Source organism: Nannospalax galili, unplaced genomic scaffold, assembly GCF_000622305.1.
Source record: "Nannospalax galili isolate Female #2095 unplaced genomic scaffold, S.galili_v1.0 scaffold1051, whole genome shotgun sequence".
Lineage (NCBI taxonomy): Eukaryota > Metazoa > Chordata > Mammalia > Rodentia > Spalacidae > Nannospalax > Nannospalax galili.
In genome coordinates this window covers 667,763-688,991 of record NW_008331995.1, presented here as the reverse complement: position 1 = coordinate 688,991, position 21,229 = coordinate 667,763, and the positions used below count along the sequence as shown (strand labels likewise).

Below are 21,229 nucleotides of genomic sequence, written 5' to 3'. Positions count from 1 at the left end.
CCGACAGCCTCTTCTGACCTCCGCAGGCATTGTACAACATGGGTGCACTTACCTACATGCAGGGAATACATACATAAACATAAAAATGATAAAAAATTTTAAATCTTATTTAAAAATAATAAATAATTTTTCAATCTATATGTGAAAGAAATTTATCTTTATGTCCACAACTTTCATAGCAAATGTTAATTATGCTGGAATTCTTGTTTCTAAGTGACAAGAGGCTTCAATCAGACTCTGGGGTGAGGTCTTTCTTTCCCTTCCAAGGTCCCCATAATTTTCCCTGACTTTCTATCCTGTCTCAAAACAGGTTGAGTTAGAAATTATATGCCTGGCAAGGCTTGGTGGTGCATGCCTTTAATTCCAGCACACCAAAGGCAGAAGCAGGAGGATCTCTGTGAGTTTGAGGCAAGCCTGTTTTACATAGCATATTCCAGGTCAGTCAGGACTATGTAGTAAGACCTTGTCTCAAAAAGAAAGAAAAGAGAAGAGGAGAGGAGAGGAGAGGAGAGGAGAGGAGAGGAGAGGAGAGGAGAAGAGAAGAGAAGAGAAGAGGAAGGAAAGGGAGGAAAGAAAAGAGAAAGGAAAGAAAGAAAGATTATGTGTTTAATTATAATTCGACAATAAGGTTCCAGTAGCATCTTCCATGGGTCCTGGACAGTAGCCTCCAGTGCTCAGTGTCCTCTGAGTCCAGTTGCATTCACTCTGAGTCACTTTAATAGGTGCCCCAGCTCTATGTTACAGATTCAAATGTAGAGTTAGGGGTGATCCTTGGCTTCCTAGCACAGAGAGAGACAGCATGTCCTCCAGATAGAAGGGGAAGTTGGATAAGGAGAATGTAAGATGAGACCAGTAAGAACCAGAGGAATCAAAAGGCAGAGACAGCAAAGGCAAGGGGAGAGACAGTCACTCTGGAGCAGGAGACAAGGTTGGAGGCTGTAGAAAGCACTAAAGGTGCTCCACCCAAGTCATGATCATCAACCATTCTTTGCATTCCCTTCCCACCTCATGTCTGTGATGGAATTGCCACTGGCTGACAGGAGCCACATATATGGTCATTAATCTCCCCAACCCCACCCGGTGGCCTGAAGACAATGACTGCTGACACTGGGCTGCCAAGGTCCACCCTCTGACCTCCAGGAGGAAGGCCTGCCTTGGGCTCTCCAGGGATCAGGCTAAAGTCAGACTCAAGCCAAAAGTAGCTGGCTGGTGTCCCTGCACTGCCCTGCCCTGCTTCCCCTTCCTTTATGGGTTTTGGTCCTGAGCATTCTCCTTCTATGAATCATTTGTCAAAGAATCACCATCTCAGGTTTTGCCTCTAAAGAACTCAGGCCAATTAGGGTGAGCACAAGAGAGTGTGCAGAGGACCCTGGGTGCCCGAATAGCCAGAAGGGGCTGACAGGCAGCCCACAATCTGTTCTTGATTGGTCTCTTTGGAAGTTTAGCAAGCCAAGCGGGCCAGTCTGCGTCTTCCAGCTGGGGGTTCCCATTGGAGACAAGAGCTTACAGTGGATTTGCTCTTGGGAGCTGAAGTCTTTGGCTTTCAGCAAAGAGACTAGCAGGTGTGGATCCTACTGCCCCAGAAAAACCTCTGTTGGGTGGAGAGTGCCCCATCTGCCTGACACAGTCAACAGAGAAGTGTCAGCTCCTTATTGATGAAGGTGTTTAAAGGGACAGAGGCAGGAGGGTACCTCTCACCACACAGTCAGCCTTGCAGGAAGCTATAGAAAGAGGAAGACAGATAGAAGGTTAGGCTATCTCCTCATAGCTCTACTTCTGCCAAGCCTCATCTTCAGCCCTGGGTAGCAGCAAGGGGGTAGGCGGAATGGGCAGTGCTAGCCTCACCCTGGACCCAGATGAAGCCTGCATGAGAACAGCCAAAACCAGCCAGTCAACCTGGGCCACTCTTCCCTGTGCCTATACCTGCCTTCCCATGAAAGCAAATCTCAGCAGAGACTGAATGAGGCAGCACAGGCCCTGATTTCGGGGCTGGGGCGGGGATGGGGGGTAGGGGGGAGTCTTACAGGAGTCAGTTCTCTCCACCATATAAATCCTGGAAATCTGTTAGAAATGAAAACTGAGGTCTAAGGGCCCCACTGATACAGCACAAAATAAACACATGGACAGGGCAAGGCACTTCAACCAACTCTCCAAATGACCTGTTCCCAGCTCTCATTTCCCTCTCAGGCCGATGACTAGCTAGATGCCCTGCGCATCTGGAATTTGCCCTCATGGCTTCTGGTTGGGCTTTTTCGGGCTCCATTTGTGGTAGCTAATTGCTGCTTGCTGGTCCAGAGGTCCCAGCAGAGTGATCGATGCCTAGGTCCACTGCATACTGCCAACAAGCAGGTATGGCAGGCAAGGTGGCTATAAAAAATATTCTCAAGGAATGTGTATTAGATGAGGTCCTGACAGCAGCCCAATGCTTATTCATGATATGGGGAGGGAAGCTTAATGGCCATAGGCATTGTGATAAATGACTCATTAGCCAATTTCATGGCTGTTCAAATATCACAGATTTCACTTACACCTAGACAGGGAAGGACAACCATCCAACACAGCCTCTTTATGCTATCAGGAGACACAGTAAACACAAGGTGGGTGTGGCCACACCCATATAACCTGGTATATTGTTCTACTGTGAAGTTGGTTTTTGTTTTTCAGGTAGAAAGAGTAGACTAAAATACTGGTAAGAGAGCGCAAAGCAAATAGCCTAAACCAGTAACAGAGACACTTCTTGGCAAGTATGACACACTGCTTAACTGTATGCACCACACTTCTAGACAACCTCCAGTCTGGTCGGTCTGTTTATACTGGCATCGCCACAGACACATAAGTAAATGTCACCAGATAAGAGGAATTCTTCGGCTTCACTAGAATCATCATACAGGGCTGTCACAAGTCATCCTTCATTTACCAAAATATAACGTGGTGCGTGGTACTGTGAGTATTGCTAAATTTCTCATAAATACTACATTTATCCCAAATCTTCTTTCTCACCTCCCCTTTTGCCCCCTCTCTCCTTTCCTCTGCAAACTTTACCCCCTGTGCTTTTGCCAGGAAACCAAAGACTGGCACATAAACCCCCACACACATGCCTTATAACCACGTGTAAACTCCCTCACGGGAACCAAGGGAATACATCCAGGTATTGAATTCAGGGCCTACCCAATGCCAGGCAAGCACTCCACTGGTGAGCTACAACCTCAGTCCTCTTTTCATGTTTCATTGCTAATGTGAGGCAGGATCTCTCTAAGTTACCCAGGCTGGGCCTTGAATTCACCCCATAGCCAAGGCAGATCTTGAACTTTTGATTCTCCTGCCTCAGCTTCACAGGTAGTTAGGATTACAGGCCCATGCCATCAGGTCGGGCACAAAATGCCATTTTAAAATGTTAGTTGAGGGGCTAGAGGAGTGATGGCTCAACCCTTAAAAGCACTTGCTGCTCTTGCAGATGGCCAGAGTTTGGTTACCAGAACCCACATTGGGTGGCTCACAACTGCGTGCAACTCCAGCTCCAGGCTTGTAACCCTGGCCCCAGGAGATCCAGTGTCCTCTTCTAGTCTCCTTGGGCACCCGAACATTGCATATACTCACACACAGAGATATAATAAAAATAAAATAAACCCTTCTTATATAAGTTAAGGGGCTGGGAATGTAGCTCACTTAGCAGAGTGCTTGTCTAGAATACACAAAGACCCAGGTTGGATCCCCAGTACCACACAGACTGGTGTGGTATCATATGGTCAACTTGATTTTCAGCTACATAGCAAGTTCAAAGCCAACCTGGGGATACTTGAGCCATTGTCTCCAAAAATAAATAAATAAAACAAAATGTTAAACGACTGCATAAAAGTATTAAATTAGTCTCAAAGGCTCCTTCCAGTCTTCATCTAAGAAGGATTAGTTGACACTTAGGATAGGTGTGTTGGCTTACACAGATAATCCCAGGTGGAGGCAGGAGGATCAAGAGTTCAAGGCCATCTTGGGCTACATGAGAACCTTTCTCATAGAAAAAATAAAAAGAAGGTAAATTGATTGGAATTTTTATGGCAAGCAACAGAAACCATCTGCCACTGAGTGTGGGGTGTAAGCAGCTCTGATTCCAGCACACAGCAGCAGCAGAAGGGAGGAACGGATCCCCAGAGAAAAGTCTAGAATCTAGAAGAGGCAGTAGCTATGGATCTGGAGAAATCACCAATTCCAGAAGAAAGGAGAAAAATTGGGCTCCTTCACTCACTGATACAACCATGCACACCCACAATATTGGAAAATTAGGTGAATGGGTGAGTGTGGGGGCAATTAAAGCTACCTAGTACCAACTGATGATTCCAGAGAATTTTAAAGGAGGGAGAGGTCTTCAGAGGGGGACAGAATATCATTCATACTTCTAAAAAACAGAGAGATGCCCTTCCCTCAGGAAACTTCTGGGTTTGACTCAGGCTAACAAACTCCTAAGCTGAGGTCAAAGGCCTCAAACAAGAGGTGGGTGAGTCCTCTGTATAGAAAGCCTGGGATGGGCTCAGGCCCCTGGGAGCTGATTTCAGAACAGGTCACCCGAAGCTCCCCTATGTGTGATGTACTTCCGTTTCAGAGATGCCTGACTCGGAGGAACTTTGAATGGCCTGGAACCCTCTATGTAGACCAGGCTGGCCTTGATCTCACAGATATGTGCCTGCCTCTGCCTCCTGAGAGCTGGGATTAAAGGGGTGCACCATCATGCCTGGCTCCAGTCCAGCTTGTTTTCTGCCCAAATTTCTTGTTAATTTTATTACTCGGTACTCTGAGTACAAGTTGCCAATGTAAGTGAAAACATTTCTTCTTCTTTCTCACTTCTTTTTCATCCTATTTCCTGACCAGAAACTTCTCTTATACAGAAAAGCTTTGCATCCCACATGTGATAACTGAACTCTTCATAGTTTTTCTGCTGATTCAAGGTAAAGTTCCTAAAAACAAATGAATAGAGTATTTCCATATTTACCGCAGGATAAAGTTTAACTACTTTTTATAGAACACCAATCTGACTTTGCCCCTATATTCTGCCCTTTCCAGAACTCGCCAACATGCATTTTATTTTCCTGGCCAACATAATTTCTTTAAGCTTCCCTGAACAGGTCAAACATCCACATCTTTGCATATGCTGTCCCCTCTGCTCAGAATTCCCTTCCCCACCTCCTTCCTCTACCATCCAACAGAAGCTTTTTCATCAAATTCAGCTCAATGCCACTCTCTTAAGTAAGGCTTTCCTGAACTTCTAATCCTAGAACAGGCAAAACACAATTCAGCAGTATATTTCAGTCACAGCACCACTGAATCTATTTCCTGAAAGCAACGTACATGTTTGTTTTTAAAAGAATAAAGATCTGAGAAAGAGAAAACACCATAATCCCACCAGTCAATTAATATTTCAGTAGAGTTGCTTTTTAAAAGAAAATGTGGCCTGTAATTGCAGGACTCGGTAAATTGAGGCAAGAGAATCAAAAGAACCAGCCAGGGCTACATAGTGAGTTCCAGGCTAGTCTAGACTATAAGGCCACCCTGTCTTAAAACAAAAAAAGGAAGTCCAGCTTCAAGGTATGAGTATCAGGAAAGAGCTCTCGATGGGTCTCTACCTATACCAAGACTAGACTGAGGACAGACCTGACAGCGGGTCTGTCTCAAAGCAGTGGTTTACCTCCATCCTGCCACCTATGAATTCACATCCATTTTGAGGCTGGGGCACAGCTACAAGCCACATACAGTTGCCTTGCCCCTCCAAAGTTTTCTGCACCTGTCACCTGCCATTCAGTCCCAGCAGCTTTTCCCCCAAGGACAAGCCCAAGGTTACTAAGAAAGATGAAACCATTTTGAAACCGCCTCTGCATCTGCATCCAGCTCTAAGTCGTTTTTCCTTTCTAACCCAGAGATCTATCTCAGTTTTAAGGACCACCAGGGACTTTCTCAGAAACCCAGGTGGCGCAGCCCCAGGATTCCCCATGGAAGGCAGTCCCGCTATCTGAAGAAGCACGCCCTGGGCCTTTGTTTCATCACTGCGCAGGGAGCCGTGTTTGCTTTCTGCAAACGGCCATGACTTCTAGTCTGAAGGGCAGTGCAGACCGGAGCCGGCCTTAGGTGCTTCTCCTCTAAGCCTCTTTCTACAGACTTTGGGGAAGAGAAAGTGCGCCCTTTCCCAGCCCGACTTCCAACTCACTCTCCACCCACAGCGCCACTGTTTCCATTTTCCAATTTGCATGGCGACGCATTTCCTTGTCATGATTCTTAACAAAATACCCTGGATGGAGGGCTCAGGGGAGTTAAGTTTCGGGCTTGAAACTCACCCCCTTACTCCGCCCTCTGTCCCCATGGGATGCGAGGACCAGAGAGCACTGGAGGGAGAGGGGCTGGGGTGGAACCCCGGGCGTCTTTTCCCCCTCACCCCACTACAAAGCCCTGGAGGCTCGGGGACACCCCGGTGGCCCGCAGATGATCAGCAGGGCCTCAGCGTAGCCCGCACCCCCCATCAGAGGAGCATTGCCCGCCCCACCCAGGACACCCCCGCCGCCCCGGCCGAGCCCACCGGAGGGACGGCCCGGCGGCTGGCGCTGCTGATTGGCCGCGGTGGGCCTGACGCGAACTCCGGCTATAAGAGGGGCGCCGTGCTGGCCACTGTGCCCGGGGTTTTCTGCTTCAACAGTGCTTGGTGGGAACCGGCGCTGGCTCCCAGCCTTCCCGAGCCCGCCTCTCCGAGCATAGCCCTCCGCCAGCTCCTCACACCACAGCCGCCGCCATGACCACCACCGCGTCCGCATCTCAGATGCACCAGAACTACCACCAGGACTCGGAGGCGGCCATCAACTGCCAGATCAACCTGGAGCTCTACCCCCTCCTTTCATCTACCTGTCCATGGTTAGTGCCCACGGCCTGGGGCGGGAGGGGAGAACCGGGCGGGGGGGGGACCGGGCGGGGCGTCCTAAGGGAAAATGGAGTGGGCTCCCCCGGCCGCCTTGGCGCAGGAAGTCTGAGCAGTTGGCATAGACGGGGTGCGGCCATTGCACACCCCCTTGTTTCCTGAAGGGTTAGGGTTGCACGACTGAACTGTCCAAACAACCGTGCAGTTGGGAAGGTGCTTTTTGCTCTCGGCCCCGCCACCTCTGATCACGTGGTCCGTAGGCGGCTCAGTTTCCGTATCCTTCCAGCCCCCATTCCTCTTCGTTTGGCGGGTCCTGCTGCAAAGTGTCTTGTCGCTTGTGAACTTATTCGGGACCCCTTGAGCCACCGTCTCCACCTCTCCATTCTGCTTATTACAGAGCCCCACTGGTATGGAAACATTACCTCTAGCAATCTCCCCATATGCAGTCATCAACGTCACCTGACCTTGCACCTCCAAGGCCTCCAGGGTACTTTATCTTTTTTTCCTTGGTGAGTTGTGGCTCTGAAGTGGTAGTGGCTGGAGAAAGCCCACCACCAGTTTACTGGTCAAGGAAAGATTCTGTGCAGTAATCCGTGGAATTGGGAGTCATCCTTCCAATTGCCTTGTGAATGTGCAAATTATCCAAAAATAAATATTCCAAATGAATATGAAACAGGCATTAGTGTCTGGGTCACTCTTTCTGGTCTCTGGACCTCCCATACCATGTACTCACATACATACATACATATATAACTTAAATAATAATAAAGTTTTTTCTACTCAGTGGTCTGCTGCCTGGCTGCCAAGATTGTGGGCTATTTTAGCTGTTTTAACATGATCAGGAAAGAAGAAAAACTGACAACCAGTGCAGGATCTCCAGCACCCTGCCCCTCAGAGCAGATTTGGGCACTAGCTTAAGAAATTTTTGTGCATTAGTACTGAACCATAGAATGTTTGCTAGAGGCAATTCCCATGATAAGGTAAAGGCTCTTTAAAGACTCGGGTTCAGTTTTCTCTTTCAGAATGAAATAAATTACTGTTCGAACTCAGCCGGACAGTGCTTTGAGAAAGGCAAATTAGAGTAGCAAACAGCCTTTAACTACAGTCTGTTGAGCTGCCTTCCTGTGGGAATCCATAACATGTACCCATTCCACTTCAGTCTTGCTACTTAAACGTCGATGATGTGGCTTTGAAGAACTTCGCCAAATACTTCCTCCACCAATCTCATGAGGAGAGGGAACATGACAAGAAGCTGCAGAACCAGCGTGGTGGCTGTATCTACCTGCAGGATATCAAGGTGAGCAAACGGCCTGGGGGTGCAGCACAGAGGAGCAGTCACTTGGCACACTGGGCTTTTGCCCTTGTACCTTCTTGGGCTCATACCCATAGGCAAACAGCAATGAGCAAGCATGTTCCATGGAAAACTGTTGTCAGAGGAAGCTTAAGATGCCCCTTCTGTCCCAGAGCATGGTGTTAGTCAGCATACTAGACTAGATCTTCAGATGAATTGTCCAAACCTTTCATGCAGAAACCAGACCGGGATGACTGGGAGAGCAGGCTGAACGCAATGGAGTGTGTATTGCACTTGGAAAAGAGTGTGAATCAGTCACTACTGGAACTGCATAAACTGGCCACTGACAAAAATGACTCCCATGTGAGTATTAGGAACCAAAGGGGTAAATGGAGGGAATTATTTGCCACAGGGCTTGGGAGAGCTATCAGTAACCTCCCATGTTCTCTTTTCTAGTTGTGTGACTTCATTGAGGCTCATTACCTGAATGAGCAGGTGAAATCCATCAAAGAACTGGGTGACCACATAACCAACTTGCACTGAATCTGGCATGGCAGAATATCTCTTTGACAAGCACACCCTGGGACACGATAACAAGAGCTAAGCTGACTTCCCCAAAGTCACGGAGTGACTTCACAAGTCACTGAGGCAGTGCACGCATGTCAGGGCTACCTTTCCCTTTTCTATAAGTCGCACCAAAACATCTGCTTAAGTTCTTTAATTTGTACCGTTCCTTCAAATAAAGAAATTTGGTACCCAGCTGTTGTCTTTGAGACTGAGACAAACCACATTGTGGGGGCAAGTATGCCATTTTCCATTGTCTTCCATATCAGATACACTGACCACACTGAAGCACCTAGAAGTATTTATATTTACTGAACTTAGTTGAGGAGAGACAGCAAGGTACAGGTGTCTTGAATTCAGACAGGACTTAACACTCCTGATTCTGAATTACATGCCAGACTGTCCAGGAACATACTCTTGGGTGTAGACAATTGTGTGGCTCTGAGTCAGTATCCTGCTGGCATCCATGGAGGTGAGGACCCGGCTGTGAGGCATCACACTTAGGAAACTTGTAGAGTGCCAGTATCATCCCTGTGAAGGTTTGAGAAAGTTCACAGCACGTGAGTGGAAGGTACTTCTGTGTAAGGCTTAGTTTTGTAGTAGGGCAAAAATCAAGTCGGGCCTTACACATTCCTTCCTTCAGAGACCGGGGTAGTTTGTAAAAATGTCTAGCTCTAGAAGTGAGTCTGAAATGGTTGCCCTTTTTGGTTTCTATAAACAAAAGTGATGACCTCAGAGAGTGGAAGTGGGAAGTTATGTTACTAACCCATGTGATTGAGATGGGGATAGAATTGCTAACTGCAAAGGTGTTCAAGAGATCTAGAATAAAGGGAAATAGTTTAGGCTTAAGGAAGCATGAAATTTGAAAGTATTAGGTGAGGTCACCAAAAGCACAGAGAAGGCATCCCAGGAAGCTATACTGCCACAGGGTAAGGCAGCACCCACCACCTGTTCTGGAGAGCTGGCTACCACCATGCCGAGCTTTGGACAAGTGTTGGATTTACCATCTAGCTAACAGGGCAGTTGAGTTCAGTTCTTGGGCTATAGCCTGGCTAGAGTCTTGAGTTCTACCTCATGGCTGTCAGCCATCCCTACAGAAAGTGAACTGACCCCAGTGATAACACTGGCCCATCTAAGCCTGAGGAAGCCCTTCAGCACGTTGTCAGGGCAATCTTTCTTCACTTCTCACAAAGCATTCATGTCAAACTCAGCTGAAGTAAATAAAAGCATTCCATCACCTCTCAGGGTTCTTACCAAGATGGCTGGCCCCTGTGAGGCTATTGATTTCCCCCATACACTGACTAATGAAATCCTGGGAAATTGTGGAGGAAGGCTCGGAGAAATGGAACTATGCTCCAGGGAATGCAGGCCCTGGTTTGGGTGGACAGACCTGTTTTCCGGGGCAGGAGGGGGATCTACATACTCTTTGAGTATAGTGTGTGTGTTGCTTGGCACTTGGTCGAAATGCACTTCTTTGGGATGGTCTCTGGGGCTGTTTGGAATATCCAGCTTAAACTCCACAGTTTTCCTCTTCCTGGGACCTACTTCTGGGTGCTCCATGGAAGCCCCATCACCTTGGAGCAATTCAAAAGTGTCCTTGGCTCCAGAAGGCATAGGCCAATTTGAGTTGTTGGCTTTAGAGACTAAGTAAGGTTTGGAGAGTGCTGCCTGCTGAGGAGGGAAGACCATGGGAGTATGACTGAGGGGTGTCTGGGGGGCACTGTGGTAGACTGGCCTCTCAAACATTGAAGTAGACCTAAAGGCATCCAGCCCCTTAAGTTTACAGGCACCGTTGTCTTCCTGGTCCATAGGGTTCTGCTTGGCATTCTTAGGCTGGCTGTTGGATTCTTTCCTGGACCATAGTAGTTTGGTCTGTGAGTCTGTTCTGGGAGGATGGTGGTCATTGGACTGCTGTCCTAGGAAGCAGCCAATAGCCTCCTCTTCCTCCTCCTCGCTGAAACACCATGTCTTCTTGCAGGCTAGAAGGAAAAGTGGTGCACATGATGAGTGGGAAGACAGAAGGATGGAAGCATGCCTGCCCCTGCCCAGGCTGCACAGCCTTCCCAGTGCCCCATCCTCACCTCTCCTGACATAAGCCGTACTTCCCAGTGAGTTCCTCAAGGCCCAGCTCACCTCACTGTCCTTAGGCTCTGTCTTGCCCACTGGTAACATCCAACTCCTCAGCCAGTCATGCCAGACTTGTGTGTCTGGGTACTTGTATATGCATATGTGCATATGTGGAAGCCAGAGGACAATCTCGGGTGTCATCCTCAAGGCCATACCACCTTCCTTGAGACAGGGTCTCTCATTGGCCTGAAGCTCACCAGTTAGGCTAAACTGGCTGGCCATCAATCCCAGGGATCCCTCGTCTCATACAAATGCATGCCACCACACCTGTCATGTTTACATGGGTTCCAGGGATTAAACTCAAGCTTCCTTGCTTTTAGTAACTGAGCCATCCCTGTCCCACTGCCTTCCTCTTCATCAGCCACTTCCTTCTGTTAAAACCTGTCTTTACAGCCAATGGGAATGAACTTCTGTTCCCAGTACAGGTAGATCACAGAAGGCCCAGCACTGTCTAGGTGGGAGTAGGAATTTATGGTTCCTACTGTGGAGCAACATCTACCAAGAGGCATTTGGCATCCTGGCATCAGACATCTTGGGGCCACAAGACCTTTAGTCTGGAAGAGAAAGCTTACTTGTCCCAGAGTGAAGCCCGCCCTTACCCATATCCATAGTCTCCCTGGCTCTAAGACCTACCTAGTTCCTCAGGGCTGGAGAGATGGCTCAGCAGTTAAGAGCACTGGCTGCTCTTGCAGAAGACCCAGGTTCGATTCCCAGTACCCACATGGTGTCTAATAACTGTCCATAACTCCAGTCCCAGGGCATTTGACACCCTCTTCTGACCTTCATGGGCATTGTACAACACAGGTGTACTTACATACATGCAGGCAATAAGCTATACACATAAAATAAAAATAATAACTATTTTTTTCTAAAGACCTAGCTCCTGGCTCAGAAAGAGGCTACCTCTTAGCCAAAGGCAACCTGTGTTCTATGTCCTGCCTAGGTCTTTGGGCCTTGGGCTGGAACTTGCTCACTAAGGTACATGTTCCTTGGAGGCAGGGCTTACGCATTCATGACTGCTCTGTTATTCACCCTCCTGCAGTCCAACTTTCAAATCCTGGGATTCAGGCTATATTGGGTTCAAAGGCATTCTCCAAAAATGCTCCTAGTTCATTATAATTTCAGCTTAATAGGCTCTTTGGGGATTGTAAAAAGAGCAAAGAGAGAACAGGACGGAACACACACACAGTGCAAACACATGCCAGCACTCTCTAGAGCCTTCTCCACTTCGTTATCCTGGAGACAGAGGACTGTATGGGACAGTTCGTTCAGCCCACTGCAGCTAGGAAGAATTCAGATGGAATGAGGGGAAAATATGACTGTGCAGAGGAAAGCTTGGCAGCAGTGGGTGAACTGAGGCCTTGGCTCTGTAGGACAGTCTATTTAAGAGGGTCTATGATGACCGAGACTCCTCACTCACTCTCCCCTACCCCCAGGGAATCCTTCCACTCCTACCCAAACATCCTAGTTTGTCTGGTCAGAGTTTACGAAGCAAGTCCCACTGTGTCATTGATCACTGGCTTCCCTTAAATAAGTCCCTTTTCTCTTAGGGCCTATTTTTCCATCTCTGGACAAGGGAGGGGAGCTTGGACTGGAAAGGCCTAACACAGCACAGTTGAGGTTAAGAGTGTGGACATGGAGCCTAGTATGGTGGTTCACACCTATAATCCCAGCACTGGAGAGGCTAAGATGGGAGAACAGTGAATTCAAGGCCAGCCTGGGATGTTAGGGAATTCCAAGCCATGCTGGACTCCATAGCAAGACACTGTCTAAAACAAAACACCAAAAGACAGCCAATAAGTGGTGCCTGCCTGTAATCCCAGCACCTAGGAGGCAGAGACAGGAGGATCAGGAGTTCAAGGTCATCCTAAGCAATACAGTGAGTTTGAAGGCACCCTGGGCTACATGAGGTCCTTTCTCAAAAATAAAGTGTGGGGTTAGAACCAGATAGCTGACTTGAGTATGTCTGTTGCTACTTATGTGACTTTGGTTGGGCTACTTGGTTATCCTCTCTGAACCTGTACTTAATTTTCTAGAAACCAGAGATCAAACAGGTTATTGGGAGGATGTTGGGGACTCCTGTTGTTTTGGGTTGTAGTCTTTCCATGTCCGGATAGCCACATGCCGGCTCGGCACGAATGGAAGGACTCCTTTTCTCAGCAGGGCGCCCCCCTACTCTCTTCCTGACTCATCTTTGAAGTAGCTGTCACAGATACATGGCCTCTGGCATAGGAACTGCCAGGTTTTCCTGTGTGATAATCAGGCAATGTCTGGCAGCCTGGCAGAAGCCCACCACCACATGTAAATGGGGCATCCTACAAAGCACCTATCAACTAAGGCTTTTGCCACTGCCTTCACACTATAAATATCCTGGTTTCCCCTTAATTAATCGGAGCTGAATCACTAAGACCTGGAGTTGAGCTGAGTCACTGAATAAAGGAGCTGTACCTGACTGAGCTGAATTCTGTGTCTTACTGCCTATGATTCAGTATCTCCGGAGGGGGCTGTCCCTTCGTAAACAACGACTCGCACCTCCCCTCGTGACCCGGCGGCCGACGGGTCTCGAACCTAGAGGGAGGGCCAGTAGCTTGGAACGGAACCCACCTGGGAGTGCAGTGACCAGTAGAGTCGCCAGCATCCAGTAGTAGCGGAAAGCCTCAGCAACGCAGTGCACGACACGCGCGCACCCCAGCAACGTGGAGAGCCAGGGACCTGAGCAGCAACGCGGTGCGTGGGACCCACCCATATCTGGTGCCCAACGTGAGAGCCTCTGAACTCCGTGCCAGCCAGCAGCTGGCGCCCCCTGAAACGCAGAATTCGTGAGTATCTCTCCCACCAGGAGTGTTGGGGACTCCTGCTGTGTAAAGTAGCAGTTTTTCCATGTCCGGAAAGCCCACGGGCTCGGATTCAAATGCAGAGACTCCTTTTATCAGCAGGGTGCCTTCCCAGCATCTTCCTGACTCATCTGTGAAGTGACCGCCACAGATGCCCTATCATAAACATGGCCTCTGGCTCTGAAACTGCCAGGCTTTCCTGTGTGATTTTCAGGCAGTCTGGCAGCCTGGCAAGAGCCCACCTCCACGTGTAAATGGAGCATCCCACAAAGTACCTATCAGCTAAGGTTTTTACTACCACCCCCATAATATAAAATATCCTGGTTTCCCCTCAATAATTGGAGCTGGATCACCGAGACTTGGAGCTGAGCTAAGTCACTGAACCACTGACTGAGCTGAGTTCTGTGTCTTACTGCCTACGATCCAGCCTCCCCAGGGGGCACTATCCTTCCATCATCGACTCACGGAAATCCAGCTTTCGCCATCCTCACACATCCCCACGTGATCCAGCGGCCAGTGGATTTCGTATCTCGAGGGAGTGCACGGTGGAAATTGGGATGGAACCCGACCAGGCCAGCCCCGGTAGCAGAGACCCACAGCAATGCAGTGCGGGACCCGCCGTACCCCAGGTGCATGCAGGAGACTGGTGCCACGCCCAGCAGCTGGCGCCCTGAGATCCCTGAGCGCCCATACAGGAGAGCAACACAAATCTCTTTTTTTCTTTCATCTCCCATCAGGCGACTAAAAAGGCAGCTGTGCCCCCAAGCCACCCCACTCGTGGGGCTTGGCAAATCTCTCTTTCTTTCATCTCCCATCAGGAGAATAAAAAGACAGCTGTGCTCCAAGCCACCCCACTTTTGGGGCCTGGCAGTCTCTTCTATTTCCCTCCTTTTATTTCCAGACTGAGTCTTCGTGTGAGAACGTTAAAGACAGAGAGGCAACTGAAGCTTTCTGGTCAGGGCTACTCCTTGATGTCAGCTGAAGGCCTCTCTGCCCCCTAACGGACTCCAACTGCCTGCACAGGTGTAGACAAAAGACCTTCTATCTATACATCTTTCTAATATAAAAACCTGGTAACGCAGCGGCCACATAAGAGTCCTTTTCCTCCTTTTGTTTCCGGTCTAAAGTCTTCATGTGAGGACGTTAAAGACAGAGAGGCAACTGAACCTTCCTGGTCAGGGCTACTCCCTGACGTTAGCTGAAGGTCTCTCTGCCCCCTAACGACCTCTGACTGCCTGCACAGGTGTAGACAAAAGACCTTCTATCTAAACATCTTTCTAATATAAAAACTTGGTGACGCAGTGGCCACTTAAGAGTCCTTAGGATGGCCACCAGTTTCTTAAATCTGCGGGACGGCTTGTGTTGGGAGCCAAGCAAAATCACCTGAGATTTTGATCTCAGGCACGTTTTCTTGGAAACCATCACTTCACTACTTTCCTATCCTAACACCGCTAGAAAAATCCCAAAAGTTCTAAGGAATCTTCACATAAGCCTTGGAGTCAGCTTCTAAGGTAAACTTCCCTAATCGGTTTTGTTATCCTGCCCCCCAGGGCACTCAGACCACAGCTAAAACCAGTTAGGTGAGAATTTAAATTAACTAGCCCCTGTGGAGCACCTGAAAGTTCAAGGTGGCTCGCACCGAACAAAAAATTTAAAAAGGCCTTTTTTTATTTTTCTGCAGTCTGCAAGCTAAGGCTTGTACCTGTCTCCAAGCTGTTCGTGAGGATGGGATCCATGCTCCATGGACAAAATCTATACTACAAACATTTAATACTAACCTCATAACCCCCCAGGACTGGAGAGATATCTGTAGATCTACCCTCCCCAGTCCATTATTTGTACAATGGGAGGCTTTATTTAGACATGAATGCCTAATGCAGGCTAAGTTCAAAAAAGCTGATAAATCATATGCTTTCATTCTTTGCCATTATGGGCCTCCCTGCACAATTAAAGACAGACAATGGCCCAGCATTTACAAGCTCCTCATTTAAAAATTTTTGTGAAGCGTGGAAAGTCACCCATCCCACTGGCATCCCATACAACCCACAGGGACAAGCCATTGTGGAAAGGTCACACAAAACCTTAAAGGACCAATTAAAAAGACAGGCTCAAACAACATATTCTCCCAATATTCAATTAACATTAGCCTTGTTTACCCTTAATGTACTTAATGTATATAGAGGGACAGATGCTCCTCCCATCACCCGACACTGGGCTCAAACACACCCAGTACCACCCAAAATGTCTTAATGGAGAGACCCATTTGATGGACTCTGGAAAGGACCATAACCCTTGTTGACCACAGGGAGAGGATTTGCTTGTGTTTTTCCACAGGACCAACAAAAGCCTATCTGGGTTCCAGCTAGAAATGTCCCATACCTCCCCGCCCACGAAGAAAATGGCTTACATGACCCTGACAGAGACAAAGAAAAGAAAGATGCAGAGACGTCACCCAAAGCCACACCGGATCACGTGGAGAGAGATCCATGACCTAGTGGAAACTGCACGCCACAGATATCCCCCCAGAGCTTCTTTTTCTGTCATCCTCATGGCTGTCTTTACCCTGCTTAAACAGCAGTGCTTCAGTCAGCCCCACTCTCCCTAATACCATGTGCTAGAGATTTTATTTTTCAGGAAAAAATCAGATCCATGAGACAATCGCTGGAGTATTGGAATAATAAAAAAAAATTCTACCCAGGTACATTCTCTAGGTACCCCACAGCTGACTTTCATATCTATCCACATCTTGCACCTGCAGCTATGTCTGTGCTAACTCATCATAATATTATTCTACAGGAAAGACAAACAGAGGATCAGATAAGATCAACTATGTCCTGGAACAAGTCTAACTTTCTTCCCTTCACCATCTACCCCAATGTCTAATACCTTTGTGTGCATCCAGCAAGAGATCTTTGCTGTCAGCAGTACCAGCTACCACCCTTCTCTACCCAGGAGCTGCCAGCAGAAAAAGACTTCACTGACTCTCATCTAAGTGGATTCAAACAGCTAACTAACTATTCAGTTACATTTTCAGCAGCAAGCCTCCCAAGTCTTTTCCTATAGAGCGAGGAAAAGCCCAAAACTGTGTAAATTTCTCTTTATCCACCTTTATATAACAACAATTGCATCCCAGGAGCTGTCAGCAGAGAAAGAACCTCTTCCCCCTACTGACAGAACCGAACATGCACTGGATGCTGGAGATGTTGCCATGACAACACACTGTACCGACTCCGCCCTTGGCTGAAGACAAGCTGAACCAAGTTTCTTTGTAAATGAATCAAATGTTGTTGAAACCAATGTTAACACTCTCAAAAAACTCTGTAAATGATCTATTTTCAAGATTTCAACCCACCAAACAATTAGGCTGGCTTAGCAATCCCTTGTTTGCATGGCTCCTAACCCTTGTTGCCCCCTGATAATACTGTATATTATTTTGATACTGGCTCACTATTTATAAGATTTCTTTGCTGACAGTTACTGCCATTTGCTAAAATCACTACAAAACAGGTCATGGTCAATTATCAGACTTTGGATTCTCCCAAGATAGATGAGTTGGCCCTTAGGGCTTGTGATGACACTTATCCATTTTTAAATCAAAGAGGGGGAGATGTTGGGGACTCCTGCTGTTTTGGGTTGTAGTCTTTCCATGTCCGGATAGCCGCATGCCAGCTCAGCGTGAATGGAAGGACTCCTTTTCTCAGCAGGGCACCCCCTACTCTCTTCCTGACTCATCTTTGAAGTGGCCATCACAGATACATGGCCTCTGGCATAGGAACTGCCAGGTTTTCCTGTGTGATAATCAGGCAATGTCTGGCAGCCTGGTGGAAGCCCACCACCACATGTAAATGGGGCATCCTACAAAGCACCTATCAACTAAGGCTTTTGCTACTGCCCCCACACTATAAATATCCTGGTTTCCCCTTAATTAATCGGAGCTGAATCACTAAGACCTGGAGCCGAGCTGAGTCACTGAATAAAGGAGCTGTACCACTGAGTCTGACTGAGCTGAGTTCTGTGTCTTATTGCCTACGATTCAGTCTCTCCAGAGGGGGCTGTCCCTTCGTAAACAACGACTCGCGAAGACCCCTGCTTTCGCCATTCCCGCACCTCCCCTCGTGACCCGGCGGCCGACGGGTCTCGAACCTAGAGGGAGTGCCAGTAGCTTGGAACGGAACCCACCTAGGAGCGCAGCGATCAGTAGAGTCGCCAGCATCCAGTAGTCGTGGAGAGCCTCAGCAACGCGGTGCGTGACACACGCGCACCCCAGCAACGCGGAGAGCCAGGGACCCAAGCAGCAATGCGGTACATGGGACCCGCCCATAGGAGGAGAAAATAGTTAATGTCTGTAAAGAGCATAAGTCCACTGTCCAGCCCTTACTGGGTACCCAGTGTGTATTAACAAGAGCTGTTCCAAGATATTAGTCAAGCCTTACACTGAAGGGGTTTCCCACCCAGTTCCCTCGCACTGCCCACCTGATGTTAAAGGTGGAACCCAAGAAAGAAGGTCTCCGGTGCTGGACAGAAGCAGCTGTGTAGGGGGGGGTAAGGTACCTCATTCCAATACATGTCTTTCTCCAGTGGAGGTAGGTCTTGATGCACATCATCCACACAGAACAGGGACACCTGATCACCAAAGACAGAAGGGGATATCCAATGGAAAGGGCAGCCAAGGCAGGACTGTGAACTTGCCTGATGACTAAGCAAAGTGACTTTGCTCTCTCTGGTCCTCAGTTTCCCCACCTGTGATACCAGAAAGACTTATGCTTTACAGCTTCAAAAGTTGAGACACCAGTGAGTGAATTGTAGGCTGAGAAAAGGGGTGGGGTTAGAGGAGGGGAGGACAAGTCACTGTGAGGTAGGTCTCCCTGAAACTGCCGAGTCCCCCTCTTTGGATCCAGTTTGAGAGGGGTCCCCTCCTTCCACCCATACCTGCAGTTTCCTGTCAATGATAAAGTTGGTTTTGTAATCATCATCATCCTCTCCAAAGAGGTTAATGAGCTGCTCCGCCACCTTGGGGACAGGAGACAGATGAGGTTCTGAGAACCTTGGTACTCTGCTTCAAACCCTCCAACCTTGGATCCTGCCGTTTCCACTCCCCCACGATGGTCTTCCTGCCTGACAACTGTCTCCAAAGCCACAGTATAGGGCTCACACAGGTGGAGCATCCACCTATATATGCATAGAATTGTTCTGTATATGATATGCATAGAATAATTCTGTGCATGTATATATGATATATATGGAAGAAAATTCTGTATATGACATGATTAAGAGAATACCTCTTTGTGTGTCATGTGATTGGAGAATAGTTCATGTGTGTATATGATATACATATATACATAAAGATAGATTAGCTCTGTATGATGTGACTGCATTTCTATGTGTATATATATCATAATTAAATATATAGATGACAGATGGATGTATGTATATATCATAAATATATAAATAGATGATGGATGGTTCTATGTGTGTATATATCATAATTAAATAAATATATAGATAAATAGGTGATGGATGGACAGACGGACAGATAATTAGCTGTGTATGCTATGCATAGAATAGCTCTGCGTGTGCGCTCATGTATGCACAATATACATGACCTTCCATTCCTTCTACCTGTCCTCTTCCTGGGTTGTAGGTGCTGGCCATGACCCCTCTGGCCATGCCTATGGCAGAGGGGAGGGTGGTGTCCAGAGAGACTTACCTTCAGCCAGCCCATGTAGACTAAGAACTGCAGGATTGTGAAGACAGGCACCACAAGGTCCATCTGGTGGCCTGCGTAGTTCTTGGCTGGGTTCAGAAACTGCCGCCCAACCAGGCATGCAAAGAAGAAGCTGTACACTGCCACTGTCACCTTCTGCAAGGAGAAAAGGCAGAGGTGGCACAGAGAGGCTAAGTAGGGACCCTGGACTTGGAAGCTCTCGGGATGGATGTCTGAAGCCTTGCTTTGACCTTCACACTCGTGAATAGGTCTCTGTTTGTTCCTCTTTCTTTTCTGTTAATTTATTTATTTTGAAGACAGGTCTCGAGTAGCCCAGGCTGGTGGCCAAGGATGATCTTGAACTTCTCATCTTCCTGCCACCAGATCCTCAGTTCTGGGAATATGGGCATGTGCCACCAAACCCAATTTTACGTAGTGCTGAAGATGGAATCATGCAGGCATTCTACAGACTGAGCTACATCCCCAGCTGTTTGCTCCTCTTTAAGATGAGGGTGATCTCACTCCCTCTAGTGGGCTGGACCAGTCAGGAACCCAGATGCTTTGAATTTAATGCTAAAAAACCTTCCAAGTCCAGACCTGACTCCCAAGGTGAACTTTTTACTTAGTCTCTAGGTGTGTTTTCTGGGTCCTCAAAGCCTCAGTTTTCCCCCAGGGACAGCCTCACCAGTCTATTCCTCACCCATGTGTACACCAGTGGAATACTGATCCAGCCATAGGCATACAGCTGTCTACACTGACTATGCAGGATGCCCATCTCCTGAAGGGCAGGAGAGAAGGACTGGGAGTCTGCTCCCCCAGACTCACCCATTGCTTTTCCCCAGGTGTAAAGCAATGAGATTTGTGGCACAGCCTCGGCTGTGTGGTCATAGACAGTTCACTGAGGATAGCCTCAGCCTCCTCTAGCAAAAAACAACCAAGACCACAAGCTCACTCAGCAAGGGATAAAATGGACGTTTGGAGAGTGGCCGTGTCAGGGTGTGAAATCCTGTTAGAAAATACCCTACACCAGCACTACAGGCTCTGGGAAGGTAGTCAAGGTCTGCAGCCCTTCCCACTACATCCCATTTGTGGGCTCTCGGTCATCATGCTCTGGAGAATAGGGTCCCGGATTCAACCTCCAGTCCAGGCCTTCATTAACAGGCTGGAAAACCACATCCAGGGCGCCCAGAATGGGTTGTGTGGTACGCCCAAGTTCTGCAATTGCTTATGTTCACCGGGGATCATAAAACCTGTAGGGTAGGGTGAAGGTAGCCACTAACAGAACCTGCAGAGAGATGGCCTGCACCTGGTGATGCTGCCAGCCCCTAGGACCTCCGCGCAATTTTATCACTTTCCTTGTTTCAACACACAAAAAAAATGACTGCGCACATGACTCTGCCCCGCCCAATTCTGCTCCCACCCCAGTCTTGCTCCCACCCCACCTGTACCCCCACTGTGTCCCCAAGTCCGCGAGACTCTGGCTCCACCCATCTTCAGCTCCCGCCCCTCCCCTCTGACTCCGCCTCCCCTCAAACCCGCCACCGTGCCCCGCCCACTCCAGATCACCAGCCACCTGCTTGCACCCGGTGTTCGAGACTGGGCAAGCACATGTAGACTGCGATATTGACGCTGCGCGTGATGAGCACTTGGCCCAGATGACAAGCCTGCAACGCAGTGCCCGGCCTTGTTCGTCCTTGACCTCCACGAAGCCTAACACCAGCGTCATGAGTCGGTCTGGCCACAGCAAGCTCTCGAACTGGTTCCACCAGCGGGTCTCTACCAGAGTCAAGTAGAAACCTGGGAAGGAGGGATGAGGGACT

At 48.4% G+C, this 21,229-nt stretch overlaps 2 protein-coding genes across 2 annotated transcripts in view; one reads left to right on the top strand and one right to left on the bottom strand.

Moving 5' to 3' along the window:
- The first annotated feature begins 6,560 nt into the window (after positions 1-6,560).
- Positions 6,561-8,939, top strand: Fth1 (ferritin heavy chain 1). The gene is given in 6 exon segments (XM_017796596.2): positions 6,561-6,859; positions 6,862-6,885; positions 8,049-8,186; positions 8,418-8,543; positions 8,637-8,719; positions 8,721-8,939. Coding segments are annotated over 6 exon segments (528 nt in total). The 5' UTR covers positions 6,561-6,766; the 3' UTR covers positions 8,785-8,939.
- Positions 8,940-10,045: 1,106 nt separating this feature from the next.
- Best1 (bestrophin 1) overlaps positions 10,046-21,229 on the bottom strand; it is a 13,932-nt gene continuing 2,748 nt past the window's right edge. Inside the window, 11 exon segments of the mRNA XM_029560620.1 lie at positions 10,046-10,112; positions 10,114-10,698; positions 13,060-13,074; positions 18,179-18,250; positions 18,252-18,328; positions 18,635-18,715; positions 19,413-19,565; positions 20,110-20,204; positions 20,522-20,659; positions 20,983-21,066; positions 21,069-21,206. Of these exon segments, the coding sequence (XP_029416480.1) occupies positions 10,046-10,112; positions 10,114-10,698; positions 13,060-13,074; positions 18,179-18,250; positions 18,252-18,328; positions 18,635-18,715; positions 19,413-19,565; positions 20,110-20,204; positions 20,522-20,659; positions 20,983-21,066; positions 21,069-21,206 (1,505 nt within the window).